A 25430-nucleotide genomic window follows, 5' to 3' on the forward strand; every position below is an offset into this window, starting at 1 on the left:
AGATGAAGAAAGGCTGTCTGGCTCATGTCCAAAGCTTCCTGCAACAGCAGATCCATGCTGACACTCCTCTGCACAGATACGAAACAAAATTCAGCAACACACAAGACAGAATATTAAAACCACCAGAGAAACCCTGAGATGCATGATAGATTTTCATAAAACAGCAGCATTCTGCTGTCAAACTGATTTAAATTGCTTTACTAACTCTGCTGTATTTTAATTAAATGTTACTGCAGTCTCAGCAGTTTGTACAGCTCTTCTACTCCATATGAAAAACAAAAACATATTGGATTGGAGTTGGTTTTCAGATACTCACATATATCTGCAACGTGACAACAGGCCCTAACTAGACAAAGGTTTTTTGTTTTTTTTTTTAAATAAAGGTTCACAAGCCAGAAATGCCTGTTTCATACCCAATCAGGATACAACCTCCTGTTACCAATGAACCTGTTTACCTGTGGAATGTCCCAGCCTTTTGTCGCTCCAGTCCCAACTTCTTTGAAACTTGTTGGCATCAAATTCAAAATAAGCATATATTTACAAAAATCAGTGAAGTTGATGACATAAATCATTAAATACATTGTCAACTGTCAGTGGAGTCTATGTCAAAAAAGGATTAGCAAATGATCCCATTCTGTTTTACACAGCCTCCTAACGTTTTGGAAACAAGGTCAAAGATGGATAAACATACACATTTAATGATAATCTACTTTACTGAAGATGAAAAATATACAAACATATAAAAAGCAACAATGACTGACAACATAGTCAATGTATGCATGTCTGTGTACAGTCTATACAGTGTGGAAGATTTATAGATGGATGATATGTGCATATTAAAACACAGTGTGCATTTTAATTTGCAAACATGTGATTTCCAATTTGCTTTATCCTTCATTTTGCTGCTTTCAGGGACCCTTTGGTACTTTCTACAGTTTGCATCCTCCTGGCCTGCAGCAGGCCTGTGCCCCATACAGAAAAGCAGCGGTCAGTCTTGCATGAAAACGAAATCTATGTCGATGACAAATCCCACGTGGCTCCGCAGAGATAAATAAAGCCAAACTAGATGCTTCTACTGCTCCTCTGTTGCCTGGTGAGCGTGAACGCGCCTGGCTCCGCGGGGCTGCTGATGAGAGAGGGAGAGAGAGAGCGGTCGTGGACGCGCCGGCCTGTGTGGTGGTGGTGGTGTTGGTAGTGGTGGTGTATGTGGGAGCAGGAGGAGAGACTCTGCAGTGTCTTGGCAGCTGCATTAGTGCATCTCCCACCGTCCGCGATGCCTCCACGGCCAATGCCTGCCTCCTCCGCGTCCACTTGACAACGCACGCCGACATGAACTCGTCGGGAAACTGAGCCGGACGTCCACACTCGCTCGCTGTATGCCCCCGGAGACCGTCCGGAGCGCTTCATTCACGCACCGAAACCCCGTGACGAGAATTGTTAATGGAAAATGGCGATAGGCAAAAGGTCTTGCAGCATCGTCTGCTTGGTATCCATCCAGATCATCTTGATTTTCAGCGCATCGTGGCCTGGAGCAGCGGGTCTCACGTTCCCCCAGCAGTACACGTAAGTAACGGCCACCCTGACTGAAAACATAGCGGGGCTCTGATGGGAGGCAACTTTGGGCTTGTCCACTCAGCTCTGGTGTCAAGAGATACTTCAGTCATCCTGCTTCATTTGCTGCTGTTACATAATTTGTGTTGGCGATTACATCAATGTAAAGGCTGGGTATTTAAAGCTCAGTGCTGTGGAAGGTGTAGTCCACAGTATGACTGGGCATACATGGGAAAGCTATTCAGAGATCATTTATTTATGTGTATGAGCAATCACATCTCACAAGACCTCACTGATGTTTTCTTCTTTTACATCAGATGATTTATTCTTCTAATGATCTGAACACAGAGCTGTAGATGTCTTGCATCCAATCAGATCTTTGTGTTTATTTAATATGAAGTATAGAAATATATGAAGTCATATATATACATGTATATATAGAAAATAATGTAAAACGGCTCACATTACTTTTAGTTGGAGATATGAAAAAATAATGGCAGGGATGGAGAGATGTTTTCGTAAAGCCAGTGAAGTTCTAGGTGAGGCTGGTCGGGGCTTTTATTAGTTAAAGCAGTCAGAGGCTCATTGTGTTTGACAGGCAATATTAAGTCTGTGCAGTGTTTGTAAAATTGAAAAGCTTTTTTTTTTTTTTTTTTTTTTTTTTTTCTTCAGCGTTCCCCCTGCTGTTCTTGTGCGCCAGTGCTCGATTTTTCCATGCAGGCTTTCAAGCAAAGAGCAACACATTTCTTTATTTGGTGAAACACTCACCTCTTGCAACCTCTTGAGGAGATCAACAGTGCAGTAGGAGCCCCTGGTAGTACTGCATGTTCAGGCGTACTAGTTGTAGGATGTTACACAGATGAAGAAGAAAGGTGTGGTATTACTGTGAAGGCAGCATTAGAATAACACTTTAAATCAATCCTGTGCTTGGATCTTAATTCTTAACCTTTAACCCGTTACTGTTAAGTACAGCTGGCGCTTAACTCGAGACCACAGTTATCTGGGCCCACCTCCAGGCTCTGCAATCAGGCTGCTCTGGAGGGAGGAACAGGCCAGATGGTCCACACATCTTCGGGGCACACAGTGAGGGCTTTCTGGCCAATCACAACTGGAGATCTGAGGTGTATTTACCAATTAGGAAAGGGGTCTATAAATCAGGGAGGTGTGTGCGTGTGTGTTTTATGATGAATTGGGTTATTTCAAGTAGGGTACAGCCGTTGCTTTCTCCTCCTCCTCCTCCTCCTCTTCTTCCTTTCTGCTTATTTTTCTGCTGAGTGCTCTGAAACAGCTACATACCCTCTGCCCTGGGTCTCTTCATGTAAGCTAAATGAAGCAGAATCGCTACGCTGAAGAACAGCATCTCATTCCAATTAAGAATTAATACTGCAGCAGCAAGGATTTATTCCCCTTCGCCCTTTTCACTCCCGCCCCTTCTGTCTGACTCTGCCTCTGCATATAGATAGATAGATAGATAGATAGGTGTCTTAAAAAATACATTTCTGTACTACTAATTTGCTTTCCAAGTACATTGTGGAGGAAATGTAGTTGCTGCCTGGATTACATTCACTGGCAATGTTCTTTCCAATCCAGGAAGTGTGACATCTTCATACTTCACAGAGCAGGATTTGAGACTGGAGCCTGCTTTGCTCATTTTTTGTGGGGCTCTAGGCTACCAAAATACTTTATTTAACAAGAGGGAGAGATCACAGTTCTAGATTATTTTCATATGCGATTGATCTTTTTGACTAATCGATTGATCTCGTGGCTCTCAAGCTGTGAACATGAGTGGAAAAGTGTGGCAAGATTTATCCTCGCTAAACAACATGCAGAGTGCGCAGCGCGTGACGTTTTAACAGGGAAAGAAAGAAAAGACTGGTGATGCTCATCGAGCATCAGTCAGATCCTGAAAAAGCCTGTCATGCTCTCAAGTTCACTGTCAGTGGAGCGGCAGAGCCTTGTGCCTTCTGGGTCTCTGAGTTTGATAAACTTCTAGTATTTCAGCCGCAGCAACACACACGAAAAGAAACACCCAGTTCATGTTCTGTGTAATGTTCAGTTGAGTTCAGCGTTTAAATCTGTTCATTTTGGAGGGAGAAAGAAATGTTTGAGAGCCAATGGATTAATTAAGCAAAAAGCACAATGGGAACTCTTTAAATATCTGGTTTTGTTCGACCAAGAGACCAAAACCCAAAAGTAATGAATTTACAGTGATTATAAGAGAGAAGCAGCAATTCCTCAGATTTTTGAATTTTTGTTTCATAACTGACCTAAACAATTCATTTTGCACCTGCTCTCATTAATTTTTTAACATTCAACCCAAACATCTTTCCCTTACCTTCACTGAGAGCTTTGAGTTGCCTGAATATAACCACAAAAAATGTTAATCCTGCTTTAGTTGTGTGGTTAACACACATGAGGAAGTGTGTGTAGTGGCTGTGTGAGACTACAGCTGTGCTCTGAGCTATATGCTAACGTCAGCATTCTCACAATGACAATGCTAACATGCTGATGCTTAGTAGGTATAATGCTGTAATGGTATAATTATCGTGCTCACCATGTTAGTTTAGTGTGTTAGCAAGCCAGTCTTTCATAATCAGCACTAACACAAAGTACAGCTGAAGGGAGAAGCATCGCCCTGCAGATCTGGACACAGCAGTTCCAGACCCAACATTCTAGACTTACACATGCACAAGTCTGCTTCCTTGTTGAACGACATTTGATTGACTGGATGTAGGCCAAAGACACACTGCATGCATGAAAAGCAAATTGTTCAATCTTTCTATGCATTTAAAATGCCAAAATATGCAATTACAAAATTGGGTAATAGACCAATGTTATCAGTGTTTGAAAATGAAAAGATGAAAGAAGGACCCTGCCTCTGGAATCAAATTCTCAGATGTTTTTCATCCAGATGTAACAGTGGATCAATGAAATCTTTAGCACTTTATCCTTTCTATTGATAGAATTAATGAATTCATGCTGAAGCTAGCCAGATATTCAAAGTTATTGCTGGTTCCCAGGGCGTTACAAAGGATAGGCTGACATTGTTCTTTGAAGCCGGCTAACGTTCGGGAACTAAATGGGATCATAATGTCTACAATGGTGGTGCTGCATCTAGAACTGTGGGGGCTCTCTGGCTCTGTATGTGGACGATGTTGTGTTACGCTTGCACGTATTTTGCCATAAACCACTGGGCAATTATGATAATTGCATTCCATCCTAAGCGAGACATGAATGTCTGAACCAAATTCATGACAATCCATCCAGCAGTTGTTGAGACATTTCTTTTAAAACCACAAGTGGGAACCTCATGGTGGCGCTAGAGGAAATGTCAGGGGATCGTCAAAGTCAGCAGGCTTCATCCTCTGGGGAGCACGAGCGTCTGTGCAACATTTCATGGGAATCCATCCAGCAGTTGTCGAGACATCACAGCCTGGGCAGGAAGTGGTGGACCGACTGACAGTCTGACATGTCCATCCCCAGAGCCATGCCGCTTTGATGGCTAAAAATGTGATTCAGACAGCTTTATGTTTCCTACAGAACATATTTAGTTGTATGTTAACATAATTCTTTGGAAGCTACGGTGCCCGATGAATGGCTGGCTAGATGCTGCACTGTAGATACACAGAAAGATATAGCACATACATATATAAATATAGCTTTAAGTGCCTCCCCTATCTGCTGCTTATACTCCACCTTTCGCTCTGCTGCTCCACCCTCTCAACCTCTCACTCTCTGTGCTGTAAGTGAATATGGGTCACATCACGTACTGCTTCTCCGCCTCTCTTCCCAGGGGTGTGTGAGTATAGCAGGTAACAGAGAAGAGGCACGAGTGCGCTGCGCTGTTGAGCCGCTTCATCGCAGCGCTGCGATACAGCGTTTTCTGACGTCCCACAGGGCTCGAGAGGAGAGGAAATGGAGCACAGAGTAAAAAAAAAACAAAAACTTAGGACTGTGCTCCAGCCGCACTGACTCACAGAGTTAAAGCTGCTCTGCTGTTCTGTGGGCTACAGTCATATAACAAACCTCATTTATTCACACAATGGGGTCTTTGCAACACTTCAAAAGGGCATTTTAAATTAATTTGTGATGGAAAAGGCTTGTGGACTTCAGTCTTTTAAATGTTGAGTGATGCTGTTGATTTTAGGAAAGGTTTGATAATTCAATTAGTGCAGTGCATGCTAATATTATTGTTTATGTTAAAGAGGATTAAAGGTATCATTGGTGTTTGGTGGATCCCCTTTACACGGCTATCCCAGCCGAAAGCTGACAGAGTCGAGAGAAACGTGGTGAAATATTTGGTCATCAGTTAAAAATGAAAATCCTAGATCGCACTGGGAGACAAAGACAGCTTGTGTCAAAATGGTGACTGCTGCCTGAAGCCAACAAATGAGAAAAGGCCGTAAATGCTGCAGATTAGACCGGACAAATGCAACAATGCAAGCACTGTTTATGTGTGATGTAAAAACACAAGAGCGCTGGAGATGGATGACTCTGATGCACATTTGATTACTTTTTAAAAAATTCACCAGGTCTTAACTGCGTTTGACGTGCCTCAGAGGTGGGGTTGTACAGTCTGACACAGATTGTGACAAATGTTTTATGAGAGCCATCTCGCACAGTGTGATATGCAGTGAACCTGCAAGAACTCTGTCATCACACAGTGTAAAGGAGGCTTAAAGAAACAAGGGCAACACATCCGTTCAGAGTCATTAACACTGATTTTTGTTTATTCGCGAGGAACGCTAGTGGTATCCCCAGAGCATACATGTAAAAGCATACTGGGATCAGAAAGTGAGAGAACATGTTAAGTCAGACTGATTTAGATCTTGAAAATAATCCCGAGATTGCATGTGTAAGTTTGGCTTTTTCTTCCATGTTTATTATTTTATTCCTGCCAAGCAAACAAGAATTGTGTGAGAATCACAAGTTGCTGACTCACCATTGTTCTGTTCTGTAGCAAGAAAGAACAGCTCAGTCATTATTTTCATAAACATTTTTATTTGATCAGCAGTGGTGGTCACATAATCACATTAACACGCTGGCCTGTGATAAATCAGTGGAAGATGAAGCGTTCTGACAACTGCAATGTGTTTTTTCAAGGGTCTATCACAAAATACATATTTTTCTGTTGCTACCCTCACAGCTGTCAATGGCTGCTGCTCTTTTTTTTTTGCAGAGCTGCTGCTTCGACTGCCTCAAGCTGAAAATAATTTCACTTTCAAATAGCGCTGTGCTTGTCGAGGGCACCTTGTCAGGCATTCAATCTTATCATAAGTGGGCCTTTACAGTGATAGTCTTGGTGATGCTGGAGTTAAAAAACCAGAATACCTTTAGCTTCTCTGCACTTTACCACAACCCAGACAAATATTTCTATCAGAGGTAGCGGGGCGAGTGTGAAAGGTCTGGCACTGCATTGAGGGCTGTGTATTCATCAGCAGGTTTAAAAGTCTTTCGCCCGTGCTCCGCTCAAATATTGGCCTCTCATTGTGAAACGTCTTTCTGTGGACTGTTGGCTCGTGGCTCTTCCAACACTAGAAACAAGCCCAACAAGACTTTAATCTGTGATGTTGCCTCGTAACTCTGCTGAGATCTGTCTGACTGATCATGTATCGACTCCCTCGCGCCATAAAGGATACGGGGTGATTTTCTGGGTATTAAGCTTTTTTTCCTGCACCAATTTAGGTAGGAAACTCAAAATAAATGTTTTGCCTGCACAAAGTCTCCCCTAATCCATTTGGCCAGGCTGAACAGCAGGATCACATGTTCAGCCAGTGAATGAAGTGATCTCCATTGAGACTGCTTTCATTCAGGCATCGTCAGGGTCTCTTGAGGATAGGGTCTGGGCATACAGGGAGTCTAGAAGATAAATACAGCTACAGTATTCACTACAGTGTTTGCTGTGGCTAATAGACTTGAACATGGCTTTGATGCATTGACTGTGACAGACACTTGTTCTCCTGCTGCAGGATGATGCTTTTGTTCTGATAGGTTGTGCAGGATTGTGCAGGCTGCTTTGAAATTGCAGTTTGGGATGAGATTATGCTGTTTATCACCGAAAACACATTTTGGAAGAAGACATACAGAACACATACTGTACATGCTCTGTACAGGTGTGTGTGCAGAGCACTTTAAAAGATTGAAACAAAGGAAGTTACTTCCACTGTAGATCATATTTCTACAGTTATTATTTATGAGACAGTCTGAAGTGCAGATTTTATCATGTACATATCATCATGCACTGTCACAGCCAATATAAATCCTGCACGCTGTACATACGTGCACATGAATAATGTACGTAATCACCACTTCACTTATGCATATTCGTTCAGTGTTTCTTTGCACTATATTGGATTGTTTTCAAGCTAGAATACTTGACTTGTATATAGACTTTTCTTTATGTTGTTGGCTAGTATAGTGTGTAGATTACAGCCCTGCCCATTCTTTATTCTCGACCCTTCTTTACCTTTGTTTGTTCCGTGTATGTTGTCCTTGTTCTTAGCTGTGTGTCTACTCCTATGCTAGTACATCGAGAGCAGCAAAAAACCAAGTCTTGTTTACAAGTATTTTGACAAAAAACCTGATTCTGATCTGAGGTTAAAGGGCATTCTAGTGAACATGGTTTGATAGTGTTCTTCTGATCTCCACTGTTTTTCTGAGTGTTTTAAATTCATCAGGGATCTGGCCTATTTATCAAAAAATGTCCCACACAGATGTTGGAATGAGTGAAAATACTGAACACTGTATAGTTTAATCAGTAAGGTGTAAACATTGATGTTGCCTTGCCATGGTGAGTTACAGCTGAAAGCTCACTTTTTGTGTGTGTCTGGCTGACATATAAGTAGTTAACATTATATGTTCTCCAAAAGGTTCATCACCTCTTGCATTTGAGAGCACTGGACTCTGCCTGAAGACTGCAGGTGCAATTTCTTCTCAGGACACCTGCTATACTTCCGCCTTACAGCCACAGCATTTACTTTGAAGGGTGTTCTTCATGAGCGGCACTACTCAGCCTGTTTAATGTCTTCAGTGACTCTGCAGGGAGGAGAACCCACATAACCCTGATGATACCACGATAATGTGGACAGAGTTATCTTGAATTGAGGTTAAGGCTTTTAAATTTTAAGTAGAAATCCAGGCCTGACAAATGGGAAAGCAGTTCCATGACAGGAAATTGAATAGCAAGTGCCTGTATATAGAAATGAAAGCAAAGCCAAAACATCCCCCTGATCGCCCCCTGGTGGCTGGCTGCAGTCGAGGTCATAAATCCCGCTTAAGTACACGTCAAATATATTTTTTCCCAAACATAGTTTCTGTCATTTTAGATAGTTCTTATCATGCTGGTGTAAGTTCAACTGTTCATTTTCCACATAAGTTTGGTCGTAATAAGTTAAATGGTGCTATAAAAAAGGGAATGTTACGTCATGATTGACAGCTAATCATTAGCTCAGGCAGATTTTTGGGTGGGACACCAATACTATCCGTAAATAATTCAGTGCAGAGAAACAAATTAGTTAACACATTAAAAAACATTTTTGTGCCTCAATGCAAGCTTACCATCTGTCGTTTGTCCTATCTGACCTCAATCTGTGTTCAACCAGTGATCGTTCAGAGAACAGGCCTCAGTAGCAGCATGGCTCTCAACAAGTTTCTGAAAGGAGTTAAGATTTTGTAGAACTACTGTATATCTGCAGTCTTATGAAAACAAGAGACAATTCCACTGCGGATCTCTGCTGAAGTCTGACGATTCATCACAAGTTCATTGTTGGTCACCTTTCTGCTTCAGACTTCTGTGTTTTTGTTCTAAAAATAAGTGTGTTTCTAAAGGAGATACAAAGTCCACGTGCATAACACAAGGCAAAGTTTCATTTTCTGGACATATTTCTGTGCAGGTCTGAATGTAGAAGTGTCCCAAAGTAATTCTTCTTCTTCTTGTTTTTGTGTTGCTTCATCGTCTTCCTTTTCTTCTTTGTCAGTTTCTTTTTCTTCTGATTCCTCTTCTTTTTCAGCTTCTTCTTCTGCTTCTTTATTGATGTGTACATCCTCAGTTCTTTGTCAAAGCCACTGGAATAACCCTGGTGACGTCTGTGTGGGCTGGCAGGGCATTAGCTGCTGGACCCACATGTGCTTATGCAGTGCTGGTAGTTGGTGGTTGTGGCGTTTCTGGTGTCCAGCCAGTGGTGGGTGTGATTTCTGTGTTGGAGTTGACATTTGACAGAGATATTGGCAGGAGTGCTGATGCTGTTCAGCACCTAATTGCTCAGTAGCAAGGTACCCAGACCTTGTGAAACTTTCTCAGCTTTCAGAAAAATCTGTGTTGGTGCTAACTGCCCTCCTTTGGGTGCAGTGGTTGTAGTTGTCAGTATCGCTGGTGTTTGTCCTGCTGTTTTACAAAAGCCCAGTTTGGAGACTGTCCACCAGTTGTATTCCACAGTAGTTTCTATTTAATGAAGTTAATCATTTGCTTTATTGTCATTATCTGGGATAGTCTAAATATTATGCAACCATTTCTCTGATGGCAATAAAAAAAATACCTTGACCTTAAATTTGTGTCTTTACCAAAGACAAAAGATTACAAAATAAAATAAAGATATGGGAAAATGGCTATAAACTGTGTCTCTCCGCAGGCATTTTAACAGCCATTCGCACCAGGGCTCACGTGACCCTATTGAGTCACATGATGGGCAGGTGGGTCAACGGCTCACCCATTCTCACCCATCAACACCATGACTCATGTGACCCTAACGCCTTGCATGATTCTGGGTGGAACTGTGACCCTGCAAGTGGTTAAATGCCTGCGACTTCCCACCAGTCAGTCAGAACTGAAGAAGCCTTTTGGTTGAGACACAAAATGTCTTCTAGAACCACAAGCAAGAGCAGCTGCTTTTGGAAGCACTTAGTGTACAATGACCTGGATGAATGGGAATCTTCATAGACCTATAAATTCTGTTTTTTAACAATATGAAAGGGTCGCTCGATTAACCTACAGGGAATTATCACCTGAATGGACAGCTCCCTTCAGCTTTACTGATATTTTTAGTGAGTTTCAGTTCGTTGTTTAGCTGTCCAGCTGCAACTTCAACTTCACTGTTTTGGTTCTCTCTGACTGCTCTCATAATGTCATTTTCAGCTGCAGCAGGCAGCTGTTTTCAGTAATAAAGCTCTAAAAACCCGCTGCACACTACCTGCTGAGGACCAAATGACAGACAGACGCAGTTTGTGACTAGCTGGTGAACATAGTGGAGCATTTAGCAGCAAAGGAAGCGGATATTCTCCTCAGGAGCTGGTAGAAAAATAGCTGAAAGAGAGTGAATATTGGATTAAATTCGTCAGGTGGACAGAAACAGGACTCCAGATGAATGATGATGTTGCTCTGAAACTGCTGGATGTGTAATTAAACAACTAAAATACACATTTGGAGTCCACTGAGGCAACCAGCCTTGCAGCAGAACTGTGTTCCGGTTCTGGTCAAATGCTGATACGACACTGCAACAAGCTGTGTATACAAGTTATAAATGACCATCACTTGAAGAAATGTGACTTTGAATAATTTTTTTTTTTTTTTTGGATAAGATGAAGGATGAAATTTTCCCTTGTGGAAAAATTCTCTGACTTTCATTCTCTGACTAAGATAAATAAACTACTTAAATCTATCTTGGATAAGCTGGAACATACATCATCACAAAGCTGAAAACAGGCTGTTCTTATGGGAAAGCTGACTTTTTCGAGATCTGTGGTTCTCACAGAACGGCAGTGCTACAAACATATGATGATCTATGATAGAAAACAATGCTTTACTGTTGATATTAAACATTTTTAGGTTTCATTTCGCAGTGCCCAGAGGATTGTTAAATTCCTCACCTCTGGAGCCACATGCATAGCCTCCTTCACTGAACTGCCTCTGTTGTCGTTGCTCTTAACACTCATAACACAGCAGGTGTTTTATTTATCGTGGCTCATTAGTTGCTCTATTTTGGCAGCAGAGCAAGAAATTCCAAATGCATCAAGTGATCCTGCCCGTCACCGCAGGGTTTAAAAGCTATTTATGTACTTATATAATAATGATGCATCAAATTGTATGTTTTTCTTTGCTTTGGAAATATCCTTTCGCAGAATTATGACGATGAGTCAACAAAGCTGATTAGGGAGCGTTACTAATGTTTCTTTGCTTACTCTCAACCTCGGCGATGGATGCACCTGTTGTCTAAGCTTCTTTTCTATTCCTCGTGTCATTCTGTGGAAGTTGCAGAAAATGAGAAAATGCTGAACCGGAGCTAACAGTGGCAATAACACAAGTGGAAATATTCTTTTTTGCAAAGACAGGCGATCAAAGAGGTGCTGATCTGAGTTTTTTTCCAACGACATGATATGAGTTTCCTTATTAATAGTGTTGTTTGCAGGGTGGAAACACATTTTTTTTTTATACATCTAGCACATCTTGAAACTATATCTGTGTATCTTAATAATAATCCTCTCATTTTCAGACCTGATGATGTCTTTTTGAAGATATTAATATGCTTTGTTAATCCATGCACAGGCGACAGCTATTGTTATCGTTGCAACATCAGTGCCTACCTCTTTGAAATACACACACACACACACACACACACACACACACACACACACAGACATGCACACAGTCATGTTTCTGTCACTTTTGGGGACATTACATAGACTTACATTCATTCACTGGAGATTTACCCTAACCATAACCACTACTTGCCTAACCCTAACCCTAACACAGCTTTTTTTCCCCAATTGCACCAGCTGCTCCCAATTAACTGGCCTCGAGTCTGAAATGTGTCCCTAAAAGTAGCTATGTCCTACCCACACAAACACACATGCATATCTTTTTCATTTGTTTGCGTGGTGTGACAGTCAGCCTGTGATGTCTATCCACAGGATAATGCACTGGGCCAGGCGTATCGAGCAGGAGATTGACAGAGTCTTTCAGCACATCACTGGAGCTCAGCAGTTGAAAGGGGTGAGTGTGTTGCTTCTTTTTATAGTACACAGGTCTTACTCATCATAGTGCTGCATAAACTCAATCAGAAATGCACCAGCCAGAGAGGTCAGTGTGCAGAAGAGCTGTAAATCCATTAAGTTTAAAAGCCAAAGCTAAGTAGGTGCATGAAGCACGATGGCAATTACAGTCCGCCTCTCAGAAACTTCTTTGTTTCCTTATGCATGATTTTTTTGGAACTTCCTGCAGAGCAATGGACTGTCAACAACACAATGTTTTCGTTTTCCCTGGTCAAACTGTCTCTAGTAGCTTTATATTCCTCATTTTCCAGCATGTATGATTTGTTTTTTAGATGCCGTAGCCAAATTCTGCTGGCACTTTGTGTTGTTGTTTGCAATAATTAATCAATCTTGCACACACTGTGCGAGGTGCCTGAACACACGCCTACAGCAGTTGGATTTAGAATATCTAGTATTATGTTTCATGAAGTCATGAGCTTAATAACACCTACATTCATGAATACTAATTCAAATCTTTCATAAGATGATCATGTAATGCCTGTATTATTTTTTTGGTGGAACAATTCACTTTGATGAATTGTTGCATTACTTTGTTTTCATGCACATGACGTTTCATGAGCTGCATTTCGATGTATTTTTCCACAGGATTTTTACATTACTTGCATTAAGGTATTTGTATTCATGGCTCTCTGCAGTAAGCTGGTATATAAACTGTCAATGAACCTGGTTTCATTATAAAAGATAAATGGGCTGGATGTTGAACATGGATTATCCAGAGTAACCAGGATATTGTTAAGACATTTTCTCTACTTTACAATGTCCTTGCTCTGTCTGTGGCTCTCAGCTCCAAGAACATTAATTCCTACTGAAGATGTAAATCTGTAAAGGATAAATAAAGTGCAGAGCTGGGCAATGGATATTTTTTTTAACAAAGGTTACTCAGGCAAGAGTGAATAGTGCATTTTTGGCATGTTTTCAACCACAGGTTTATGTGCTAATGTAGCTACTGTTAACAGACTGTATATAAACTACAGCGCCCATTTTCATTGTAATGAAACAACATGTCCTCCAGTGCAACAGTCAGGCTCATTTATGTGTTTATCATAGTTTATGGTCGACTGTGGAGCTCTATGGCACAGAGGGATGAGCTACAGCATATCAGAACTGAGTATCACCATACTTTAAATGCAACTTTTCAATGGTGTGAGCAGCACAAAAGAAATTCCTTTCACCTCCATTGTACTGGAGATATCTGAGAAGGATAGCACAAAAGCTGGGCACATTAAAGTGGAAAAAAAAGAGCCTTTTATGCCTCCATGGCCAGAGGCGTTATGTTTTAGGGTTGTCTGCCCGTAGGAACGTCCGTCCATCCCGTTCTCGTGTACCTGATATCTCTGGAAACCCTTCAGGGAATTTTTCAAATTTAGAACAAACATTCACTTGGACTCAAGCATGAACTGATTAGATTTTGGTGGTCAAAGGCCACAAAAAACATTTCTGACCATAAATCAAGGATTCATGCACCTTTTAGGACAAAATTTCACACAAATGTCTCATAGGAAAAAACTGGTGAAGTGATGACATTTTTATATCCAAAAGGATTAATAAAGATTAAGAAAGAAAATGATTTGCATATTAATCGATATTGAAGTTTGAAACAGAACTAAGATGTATTGATCTTTGTGGAAGAAACTGAAAAGATGCAACCACTGGGAGCATGTACTGTAAACTGGGGTTGTAGACTTTGTAATACTCTGATCATTGCGCTGCATGTAAATGTCAGATTTTCCATTTTCACCTGATTTCTCACAGTGATCTGGTTTCACCATTTATCTGCTGTGTCCCATAAGTCATGAAGGTAATTTCACATCGCCGCTGTAACAGGTGGCTGGGAATAAGGGGTTGTCCCTGAAAAGCTAAATGCCAAAAAACAGGACCAGAGATCATCTGTAGGGGGCAAAAGAGCCCTGCGCTGTGAAGATGTGTGGGGGCGTTCCCTCGGCAGAGAGCAGCGGCACGTGTCCTCTCTGTTTGTGTCACAGCGGAGCAGATGGTCAGCCCGCAGCCTGCAGTAATGCCTTGATGTGAGACTCATTCGTTCATTCAATCCTCATTAATCCCTCCATGGTCCTGAAACGCACTGATCTGTTCAAGGAAATGCTCTACTCGGTCCGGAAACCTCAGTGCAATCTTCTCTTGTCAAGGAAACAAGTGTAATTTAAATGAAACGTCATTTTCAATTCCTCAGCCAATAAAAAGCCACGGTTTTCCATTTGCATTTAATTTGGATGGTCTCTGTGATACAGCCCCGCTCTCCTTCAGGCTTGTTCACCAATAAAACAGCTTGCCTGCAGGACTGTTTTTGATGGTGCAGTTTACTTTTTTTTTTTTTTTTTCATTTTAAAGAAAGCTGAAGTGATTATCAATCATCTGAGAAATGTCTGTAATGCTAGAGCTTGTGAAAACCCTTCATCTAAGTTTAGTGTGTTAACACTTGGAAATCAGCATGAAGACAAAGGACAGCTGAGGCTGTTGGGAACATCATTCGTTTTTGAAGGTATTTGGTGATAAACTAAAATAGAATTTTGACCTGATGATGGTGCTAAAGGAAAAATCAGGGAATCATCAAAGTACTTTAGCATATTGGGGGGGAAAATCGAGATGTGTACCAAGTTTCATGGCAGTCCATCCAATCATTGTCGAGACATTTAACTCAAAAAAAAAACACACGTCAGCCACACGGTAGAGTGAGAGGAAAAGTCAGGGGATCACTGAAGACAGTACATTTTATCCTCTGTTATTTCATGGCACCCCAGCAAGTAGATGTTGAGATATTTCAGTGGAGAAGTACCTTTTGACCTGCTGGCAGTGCCAGATGAAAAGTCCAGGGATCACTAAAGTCTGTGTGGTTCGTCCTCTGGGATCATGAATCTTTGCACCAAATTTAATGGCAGTCCGTCTAATACAGTAGCTGCTGAGATCTTCCAGTCTGGACCAGATAGATGAACAGGTCCCATTTCTTGGACCTACCTCATTCTTGTGAAAAGTAATTTATTTTGTTAAAGGCTGGTTTGGTAGGGGTTTTGTCTGCACCCTATCTGTTGCCAGTGCTACATTTGGATTCTGAATATATTCCACACAGGACCTAGTTCTTCTCAGACAACACACAGTTTACAGAAACACCCCGTTCATTACTGCATGTTCCCATCTGTGCAGCGTGGGCCAATAAAGCATCTGGTCAGTACAAAACTTGAGGGATGTCTTGAAGCTCATTTCGTCAGGTCCATTTATAGGGAGAGGGTTGCCATACAGTATGCAGGTTTGAGAATGTATTCATCCAGGTCACTGCCTGACTTGTTTTCATCTTCCTTCTGACATCTTTCCTCATGAGGCAGAGAGTCTGATAGCATAAAACCCACCAGACCATGAGCTCAGGGCAGGATACTGTGCATATCGTGTCCTCTGCATATCTGATGATGATGAACCTTTTGAACTCCCAGTCACTGTGGTTTCCGTGTGTAATAATATACAGCTGGAGACAATGTTTGTGTAGTTAGCCACTTCAGTCAAAATAAAGGATGTAATAAAGGTGTTATTCATTTTTGGAGAGGTCTTGAATGTGTGTTCCTGCCAACAAAAGCAATGAAAGTTCCTCTTTGTGCTCCTGCTCTTGAATAGGCGTAGGGGAACTGGGAGAAATTCATGCCAATGTACCAAACTTTCCCTACAATTGTGTTTATTTGGAGACTTTGGGACTTGCTTCTGTCAAAAATGGCATTTTCCTGCACTGCCTTTGTGCCTAAAGGAAAATATAATCACATTAGTTTAACTAGAAACCAACAAAGATAATCAGGTGACTGTAAAAGGGTATCAATGAAAAAGTGTGTACTTTTAATATTACACATAAGATCGCAGAGAGTGAAGATTAAACAGAGCTGGGTAATATACAGTATGATGATTAATGGTGTAGTGATATGAAATTCTCATTAAATGCTGATGAGAAAAGCAAAAGAGGAAACTAATCTATTAAAAACCAGTGTGTTTGGACATGTCACTGTAAGCTGTGTGTCATTAGTTGTGCAGCTTGATCTTTGTCTTGCAGTGATTTATTTCTGAGGACCACCGCAAACACTTTCCTGCAGTTGTAAAGTTGTTTGTTCTAAGTTTTAAAGCAGTTACTCAAACATTTGTGTCATTCCCAGATGTCTCCCAGTGACCCATAAAGATCTCTGATGTATGAAATCATAAGGAGTACTTTGGAGGATGTTGAAAGGCCACATTTCAGGTCCTCTGAAGTTTGCTGTGATGTGTTTCCATGTGAGGTCTAATTTAACTCCAGGTCCTCTGGAGAAGAGCATTAAGAGTGGAATCTGGGTGAATAGGGTCTGTTCAGTTTGCAGTAAGCTTTAGACACAAGTCAGAATGTAATGAAAAGGGCAAACGGTCATTCTACCTTTTCACAGAGTGGATCACACAGAGGACTGTGACTGTGACTCAGCTGCATGCACTGAAATAGGTCGAGTCTTGTGTCTTCAGTAGACTATAAGATTCCTGTAAGATGAAGTCAGAATGCTCTCATTTCAGAATAAACGCCACAGGGTGTCTTTTTCATTTTTGGTATGAAATTCCAGTTATGATTATTCAGTGAAGACTTTTTTCAAAGGCAACAGACATTGTGTGTGAGTAGATGACATGAAAGGATCCATATTTAGATTTGGGATTGAACACACAAACACAACAAGTCATCTTTTTTCCCCCGTGTGTCCTCCGTATTTAAATAGAAAAAGGATTTGCTTGTAATTCATGAGACATTCGAATTTCTCTGCATCTGCTTCCTTAAAGGTTTGACATGAAAATGATTATTTTCAAATATCAAACAACACTCACAGACGATACTGCCCACACCAGTCAGCTGCACTAATGGTGAACACAGATTTATGTTTAGTCAGCACAGACAATATGCCGAAGGTTGCAAATTGTCAATAGACAGACATTAGGTCAGCAGAGGCAGACTTAATGTAATGACTGTGCAGCTGTTATTGCTCGGAAGATTTTAACTTTGTCCATTAAAAATGTACAGATATACAATGAAGAGAGACGACGGTTTAGCCTGGTGAAGAATCAGCCTCGGAAGATTGTGGAGAAGGTGGCCTCAGATATAGAGAAGCTCCTTGCAAAGAAGCGCAAAGCACTGGATGTGAGTATGAAGGCTAATATGAAACACGTGATTGACACCTCTGACTGTTTTAAATGCTAATTTATTTCTTCTTTTGTACTTAACCATACATACACACGTACCACACTGTGGTTTTAAATTATTGTAAGTCAAGAAAATGTAATTTCATGTTTAAGTTTAAATTGTGATTATTATTACAGGGTTTGCAAATTAGATCCTAAAAAAAGAGACACTGACAGAAAAGTATTTGACAGACTGGATTCCTCCTGATTCTGAACACCTCTCCTGTGCACAAAACGCAGTGAGGCCAGGTCTGCCTCGGAGGAACCAGCGTGTTCCACGGCCTTCTTCCCCCTTGTTCAGAGAAATCAGACATGTCATCATTGCACTTGCTCCTCTAACGTGAGTGTTCCTCTGTTTTCAGAGGTTAGCCAGTGAGGCAGAGCGGCTCCAGCGAGAGCACCTGTGGCAGGATGGAATCAAGGTAAAATCTTAAATAACATGGTATTTTCAGTGAAGTAATGCATTTGTACTTTCTGATCTGAGTGACTAATAGTACATGTGCTGCAGTCAGCATTATTGAGAGCATCTGATGTACAGCACAATTTCTGCATCTGATCAATATTATTGACTCCTCTTTTATTGCTTTGTGTCATGTATGCAAATCCCCAAACTTCAATTTTTCTGTTTAATGTACAGTACATCTTTTTATAAATGTCAAAGCCTGGACAGTGTAGCCTGTGTGTTGCCACGTCACATCTGTATTGCAGTCTTTAGTTGTTGACTGGCCTCGTCTGCGGCACTACTTTGACTCTCAGGCACAAACAAAGCATTGGCGCAAACACAATTTTTATGCAGTTTTCCTTGGGTGCAAGTCTACCTTTTTGCATATGTCATATGTCAAGAGGATTATTACAGTGAGTTTTCCATTTGGGCACTTCCAGACTATAATATTTAGAGATCACATAGAAGGTTTAACAACAAAATTCACACAATTCACAAGTGAGGTGCCATTATTCTTAGCTCTGGAGTGCTGCACTGGTCCACTTTGAAAACCTGTACCCGCTCCTCACTGGCAGAGCTCATGAACTGCTGTGTTACTTGCAGTTATCTCTAAATGAATTCTGGTTCGGACTCGACCCTTTCATTTAAGGCCTGACCTGACCCATTATTAAATATAGGCTCAGAGCTGCTGCTGGGCAGAGGAGGCAAAAGCTCGGGGTGCAGAATTCTGTCAGGGAGCACAGCGTCAAGAGGTTATGAATAAATGATAAAAATAAGTACAAATCTGCACTCAGAGTGCAGATTGTGGAGGCAGAAACACCCTCCAGCTTTCAGTGGATTATGCTCACTTGTTTTTCCTTCTGCTCAGAGCCGACTCCATGAAGATCACACTCACCCCTTTCTAAAATCCTGCTTACTCTACTCACAGCTGGCACAGCGTGGATACCTTCATTAATAATTTAAACCATTTGATGAGATACCAATGAGAATCGTCTTTCCTAACACTAACTAGAAAAATGTATTTTTTCGTTGGATAAATAAAGACAGATATTTTGCAAGTAGACTCATTTATGCTTATTGGACTTAAAATACACAAATGAGGCTTTTCAGATGTGCAGAGGAGGAGCAGCACCGCAGAGTTTAAATCATTTACTAATTAGCCTGTATTAATTGTTTGCACAGCTCTGATCAGCTGTGCCAAAATTGCAGCAGCTACACCAATAAACATCAGCTGCCTGTTTATTCTGCTATTTACAGCATATTTGGGTTGAGTGTAATAATGTTTGGGTTTATGTCGTGTTTTCCTACAGTGAGATGAGCTCTCTTTCTCTCTCTGTTTCACCTGTTGTTGTGTTTAAAGGGGATGAGAGGAGCTCATGTGATTGGTCACAACACCACCTGCTGATTCAGTATCCCTCCTTCCAATAATGTATTCAGGCTCCCTTCCACATTGCCACCAGCCCCCAGGAGTTGCTGGTCACGTCCATTTGTGTCGTGTAGATTTTGCTTGCGTTTGCATCTGCACTCTATTTCAGGAAAGTAGAGCCCTTAGGAAAATACCAGCAGAGGTTTTTTTTTTAGCGGCGTGTCTTTCATGTCTTCAGTGGATTTGAACTTAAGGTGGCAGTGAAAAAATGCAATCCAAGTTTGATTTTGTATGAAACGTTCAAGTGTATTCACAGCAATAGGGGCTACAGTTTGTTTTTGTATAAGTGGTACTATGATTGATACTTGATTCATCGAGTTTAGATACGCAACAGGCTGACAACACCATTGTTTTTTGCATGCTCAATAATTTATTAACAATTTTTCTATTTAAATATTATATTTCAGGAGGTCAGATGAATAAAGGTGAACTATTTCCCCGCATAGAGGAGATGTTACGCAGTCAAATTTAACCACTGATGTAAATTCAGACCAGATGGGCATGTCTCTGAGCGCTGTGACTCTAAATGGGACGACCTGAGAGAGAGAACATTTACACCAGTCAGCCGAGCAGACCCCTCAGCGCTCAGCTGGGTGAAACAGACGACTGACTGAGTGCACTCAGCCATGCGCTTCTGTTGAGTCCTACACACATTGGCATTCCACTTTTCCACTTGGTCTGCTTCATTTGCCCAACAAAATGAGATGGGGTTAACCTCATCCTCTTACATGGCCTCTCACGTCCTTCCCTGAAGCACCGAATCCCTCTGTCACTTTAAAAGACACGGGCGGTTTTTGCATGATTTAGTCCATTTATTGAAAATGATGCAGACTTTCCAACAGTGTCAACCACTTTCTAAAGCATGCCATGAGAGCATCATATAAAAATCAATCTAAAATTTCCCAGGAGTTGTTAACATTCAAAAACGACTCAACAAAGTATGAATTCTGAGCTGAGGATCGAGGATTTGTCTCAGTGATTTTTTTTTTTTTTAAATATAGACAACATAACTAAATGGTTTAAGGAATTAGTTTGAGCAGCCTGTTAGCTTAGCTTAGCATAAAGACCAGAAACAGGGGAAAGCAGCTAGCCTGGCTCTGTTCAACTGATCTGCCTCTTGGCACTGCTAAAGCTCACTGATTAACATGCTATATCTCCAGAAATTCACCACACCCAGCCAAAAAATAGTCACACCCACCATAAAACAGATTTTGTTACTTTTGGACAGAGCCAGCATTAAGTCAGGCCATATGCTAAGCTAAGCTAACCATTTCATCACTGTAGCTGAATGGATGTTCACATCTAACTTTCAGCAGGTGCATTTCCCCAAAAAAGTCAAACTGTTGCTTTATGGACCAAAATAAAGTCAGAGCAAAATCAGCAGAATCTGGGCTTCTGTTAATTAAACTGAGAATCATTTCATTTTCTCATAGAATCAATCAGTGCATTTTTGATCATATGTATATCAGGTGAAACATTTACCAGAGGACTGAAACACTGCTGACAGGCTCAGATGTAAAGAAACAGGGCTCTCACAAGAAGTTGACGTGGAGGAAGCGCAATATCACTTGTTTGGACGGAGTGATAGAGAAGCTGATGATTGCTGGATGTTATTAGAGCTCTACCCCTCTGAGGACCGGAGATCCGTATGACTAACAGCAAGAAGACAAGCAGCAGACAGACTTGTCATATTTAGCTGAATTGAAATATAGGTTAAGGTCTCTTTGGAGAAAAGATTCGGTAATCAGAACAGACCAAAAATAGAAACAAGCCAACAGCCGACGAGATGCCACGCTTAGTCTGAAGTATGTTAGAACTCTTACAAACTAAGACTAACAGATGGCGATGCTCTAGCCATGCCTGACAGCCTGTCTACTGATTCATAATGTCACAGTACTGAGCCGATAACAATAGCAGACATTTGGTGCTTACAGCTCCACCAATGCAAGGATTTGTTCCTTCTCACTTTCGATGAGCATTTGTCTTTATTGTTGCCGAAGAGATAAAATGATCCCACCGTTTCTGTCACATTTATACACCGTTTAGTCTGTCTTGCTGTCAGTAAACACATTGATCTGCCTGGTTCGAGTGAGAAAATCGGTGTCATGGTGATCCGAGCAACATGTGTCTGAGGCACCTGAAAGAGAGGGAAGTGTGCAAAGAGTTCACTAAATGATGCTGTTGTATTGTAGTTGTAAATAGCTTTTGGTTATCCTCAAAGAAGAGATGCATTACACCCAAATTAAAGCTAATAAGAGACTTTGGGAGGCAGACATATGACAGAAGGTTAATCAGTAGTGAAGATTAGTTATGATTAATGAACACAAGCTTGTTTCTGCCCTAATTAATTACCCCCCTTGTGTCTGCTGACCTGTGTGTGCATATGTCTACTCGTCCTCATGTTGTTACACGGTTTTCAACACTGCAGCCTCTTCATATCTGCGTCTGTCTTCCTCTAGGAGCTGGACATGGCTTATTATGACTCAAAGGCAGAGCTGGATTATGTGAGTAAGGCCCAAATGAACTGTTTGTCTGCTTTGTTTGTGTTTACTGAGGCCATTGGACAGATGGAAGATCACTTGATGTGCTGTAAATCAAAGGTGTCTTAAAGTAGAAGTAAAAAAGGTGCCACAGTGAAAAGGTGCGTTCTGGTGTTCTCACAGTATTCCATGGATGGAGAGGGAGAGGTGGAGAATCCTTCGCACATCAAGCTGGAGTTTGTGTATGATCCGAACTTCAAAAACAACGTCAACTATTCCTACACCGCTGTTCAGATTCCCACAGATATTTATAAAGGAGGCAAGTGAAGTTCCTGTTCATGGCACAGCAGCGTGGAAAGATGTGACATGCCTGTGATTTAAGTTACTTTACGTATTTGAAAGAGCATATCTAAGATATATCTTCTTTTCTCTTCCCCCATCAGCTCCAGTCATTCTGAATGAGTTGAACTGGACGCAAGCACTGGAGAAAGTGTTCATGGAGAACAGTCAGGAGGACCCGTCGCTGCTGTGGCAAGCGTTCGGGAGTGCGACGGGTGTCACTCGCTACTACCCAGGTAGGTCTTAACAACCCCTCCTGTGCTTCCTAGACTGATGCTGAATATGATGGCGTCATTTTAAATGGATCTAACTTGAATATTGATAAACGGTATGAGTGAATGATCTTTTCATTTTTGCAGCCACACCATGGAAAGCCCCTGATAAAATCGACCTGTACGATGTCAGGAGGAGGCCCTGGTACGGTATCTTTTCAAGTTGTTCTTGTCACAGGTGCAGTAGATATACAGGATTGAAGTGCTGCATCCTTTCTTTTCCTGTATCACAGGTACATCCAGGGAGCCTCATCCCCCAAAGATATGGTCATTCTGGTTGATGTGTAAGTAATTAAAAGCATTTCAAAAAGTTTGTCTCTACTGCTGCTCTGTGAATTAAAGAAGCGTACAAAACTTTCACTTTCCGTGCTGTTTTAAATATTAACTGCTGAAATCCATGTGTGAAGTCTTCCTCAGCCATTGATGATGATGTTTCACGTAAGTGAGCAGCTTCTTCGTGTGTCTGGTCCTATAGGCCAGCAAAAATAGAGAAAGAACAAAGACTAAAATTGTATTGCCGTGGAAAAACAGTGCACCTGCCACTGACTCTGCACCAAAAGCAGCTGAGAGTGCAGCTCTTATTGCTTATCGAGTGTAACAGCCTAAAGGTTGAGTTGGAGATGATTCAGGCGCTCCATCAGATTCTGATTGGCTTGAACTAGATGTTTTATGGTCTATGACCAAAGAAACAGCAGAGCAAAGACCGTTTACTATTGAAAGGAATAGTTGCACATTTTCTGAAATATGTTAATTTGTTTTCTGTGTGAGTCAGATGAAGAGATTGATACCACTGATATGTGTGTTCATTGAATATTAGGCTACAGCCTTATTCAGATTTTACAGTTAAACATTGGTGGTGGTGTCCAGTCTCTGGTGTCCAGTCTTTATGCGAAGCTAAGCTAACAAGCTGCTGGCTATATCCGTATATTTAACAGACGGACATAAGAGTGGTGTTGATCTTTTCATCTGACCTCCCATCAGAAAGCATTTTATCATATTTCCCAAAATGTTCAACTACATTAAACATGATCAGATCAAGTTTATTTTTCCTGTTTCTATGGTGCATCAGGTAGTAGAGTGTGTTTTATATTCATACTTTTGGTCAAATTCAGCAGCCTGCTCTGTCACTGTTCTGTCCCCATGGTTGCAGTTCATTCAAGTCATAATAGATTGTTCAATGGCACTGTTGCAAGGTTAATCCTATTATTGCACTAAATCCAGAAAAAATAGAGAGTAGCCTTCATGAATGACCATGAAACATGTTTGTTTAGACACATGTACACCAAGATAATCACTGAGGCAGACATGTATTTATACATGAGTAATGAACAATGGAAATTTTCTAACCACATGTGTTGTTTTTGTTATTATAATTGCTTTGTATTATTTTTCACCCATAGTGAGAAACACTGCTGAATAAACTGTAGGCGAAAAACCTGAAAATCGCAAGCTCTGTATTTATTCATTCAGACAGTATTTAAAGTCATCAGGGTATATTTACTGAATAATGTTTGTCCATATTTTCACTGGGGTTACATTAAGGTTTTTTGGCAGTTTTAGCACCACTGCTGAAAATGATCCTCGGTTAATGCAAATGGTACATTAGTGCATTTCTCTGAAAAATACAGGAGGAGGGAATGGAGATCCAAAACAAATAGCCGCTGTGAGGGATTTATCAGTGCTGATTAATCACTGCTGCAGGGGAAATCATGTCTGTGATTGAACATCTGGAGGAAGCATGTGTTAAGTTTTCAGTACTAATGAAGACTTTAGTCGAGCGCTCAGGGGGAGACGGAGCACATTGTACTCGAAGCAGTTAATTATACTGTACGGATTAAGTACACCTATTGGATCTTTGTAAATCTGTTCAAGCCTCCAGGAGTTTAAAAATGTACCAAAAAAGTCTTTCATAATGCTGAGAGGATTTTACAATTCACCCACTGATGTTTGTTAAGCTAATATTTCCGCACATATCCTCCATTTTCGTGGGGAGAGGGCACGCATGCAGCTCCACAACTAATTTGCACAGAATGTGCTTAAAATAGCACAAAAGTTTGTCCTATTTAGCAGCACTTTATTAACGTCAGCTGCAGCTGGACTCACATTTCAGCAAATACTAAACTGAAACATGTGCTCCTGTATAATTTTGCTGACCTGCATGTAAAATGATCTTTTTGCTTTGCTGATGTGTACATGTGAGTATGTGATTGGGATGATACCTGTGTGTTTCCTCAGGAGCGGCAGCGTCAGTGGACTTACCCTCAAACTGATCAAAGCGTCAGTGATGGAAATGCTGGACACTCTGTCTGACGATGACTATGTCAACGTGGCCAGGGTTAGTAACTCAACCTTCATCGCATCATCATTTCACGCCCCTCTGTTCTGACTTTGTTTCACTTGTTTCTTTCGTTTCAGTCTTTACATTTGTAAGCCCAAACTGTTTCCTGCTGTGTTTCAGTTTAACGAGAAGGCTGAGGCAGTGGTTCCCTGCTTCAAGCATCTCGTCCAGGCTAACGTGCGCAACAAAAAGATCTTCAAGGATGCAGTGCAGCAGATGCAGGCTAAAGGCACCACCGACTACAAGTCTGGATTTCATTTTGCTTTCAACCAGCTGTTAAATGTAAGTGGCATATTGATTTACATCGACTGGGCTCACTCTTTTACTGTCGAAACTGCTGTTCATTCTCATTCATCTCCCT

At 41.2% G+C, this 25430-nt stretch overlaps 1 protein-coding gene across 2 annotated transcripts in view; it reads left to right on the forward strand.

Moving 5' to 3' along the window:
* Nucleotides 1-1095: 1095 nt before the first annotated feature.
* LOC143338410 (voltage-dependent calcium channel subunit alpha-2/delta-2-like) overlaps nt 1096-25430 on the forward strand; it is a 41109-nt gene continuing 16774 nt past the window's right edge. For both annotated transcript variants that reach the window (XR_013079246.1, XM_076758777.1), the window contains exons 1-11: nt 1096-1563; nt 12454-12535; nt 17615-17731; nt 18135-18194; nt 22100-22144; nt 22304-22439; nt 22564-22695; nt 22819-22876; nt 22965-23015; nt 24967-25066; nt 25190-25351. Coding sequence is in view for 1 of the 2 variants with exons in the window: in XM_076758777.1 (XP_076614892.1) it covers nt 1448-1563; nt 12454-12535; nt 17615-17731; nt 18135-18194; nt 22100-22144; nt 22304-22439; nt 22564-22695; nt 22819-22876; nt 22965-23015; nt 24967-25066; nt 25190-25351 (1059 nt within the window). In the remaining variant the exon portion in view is untranslated. The remainder of the gene's footprint in view (nt 1564-12453; nt 12536-17614; nt 17732-18134; nt 18195-22099; nt 22145-22303; nt 22440-22563; nt 22696-22818; nt 22877-22964; nt 23016-24966; nt 25067-25189; nt 25352-25430) is intronic.

The sequence above is a fragment of the Chaetodon auriga genome, chromosome 2, assembly GCF_051107435.1.
Source record: "Chaetodon auriga isolate fChaAug3 chromosome 2, fChaAug3.hap1, whole genome shotgun sequence".
In the NCBI taxonomy this organism is placed as follows: domain Eukaryota; kingdom Metazoa; phylum Chordata; class Actinopteri; order Chaetodontiformes; family Chaetodontidae; genus Chaetodon; species Chaetodon auriga.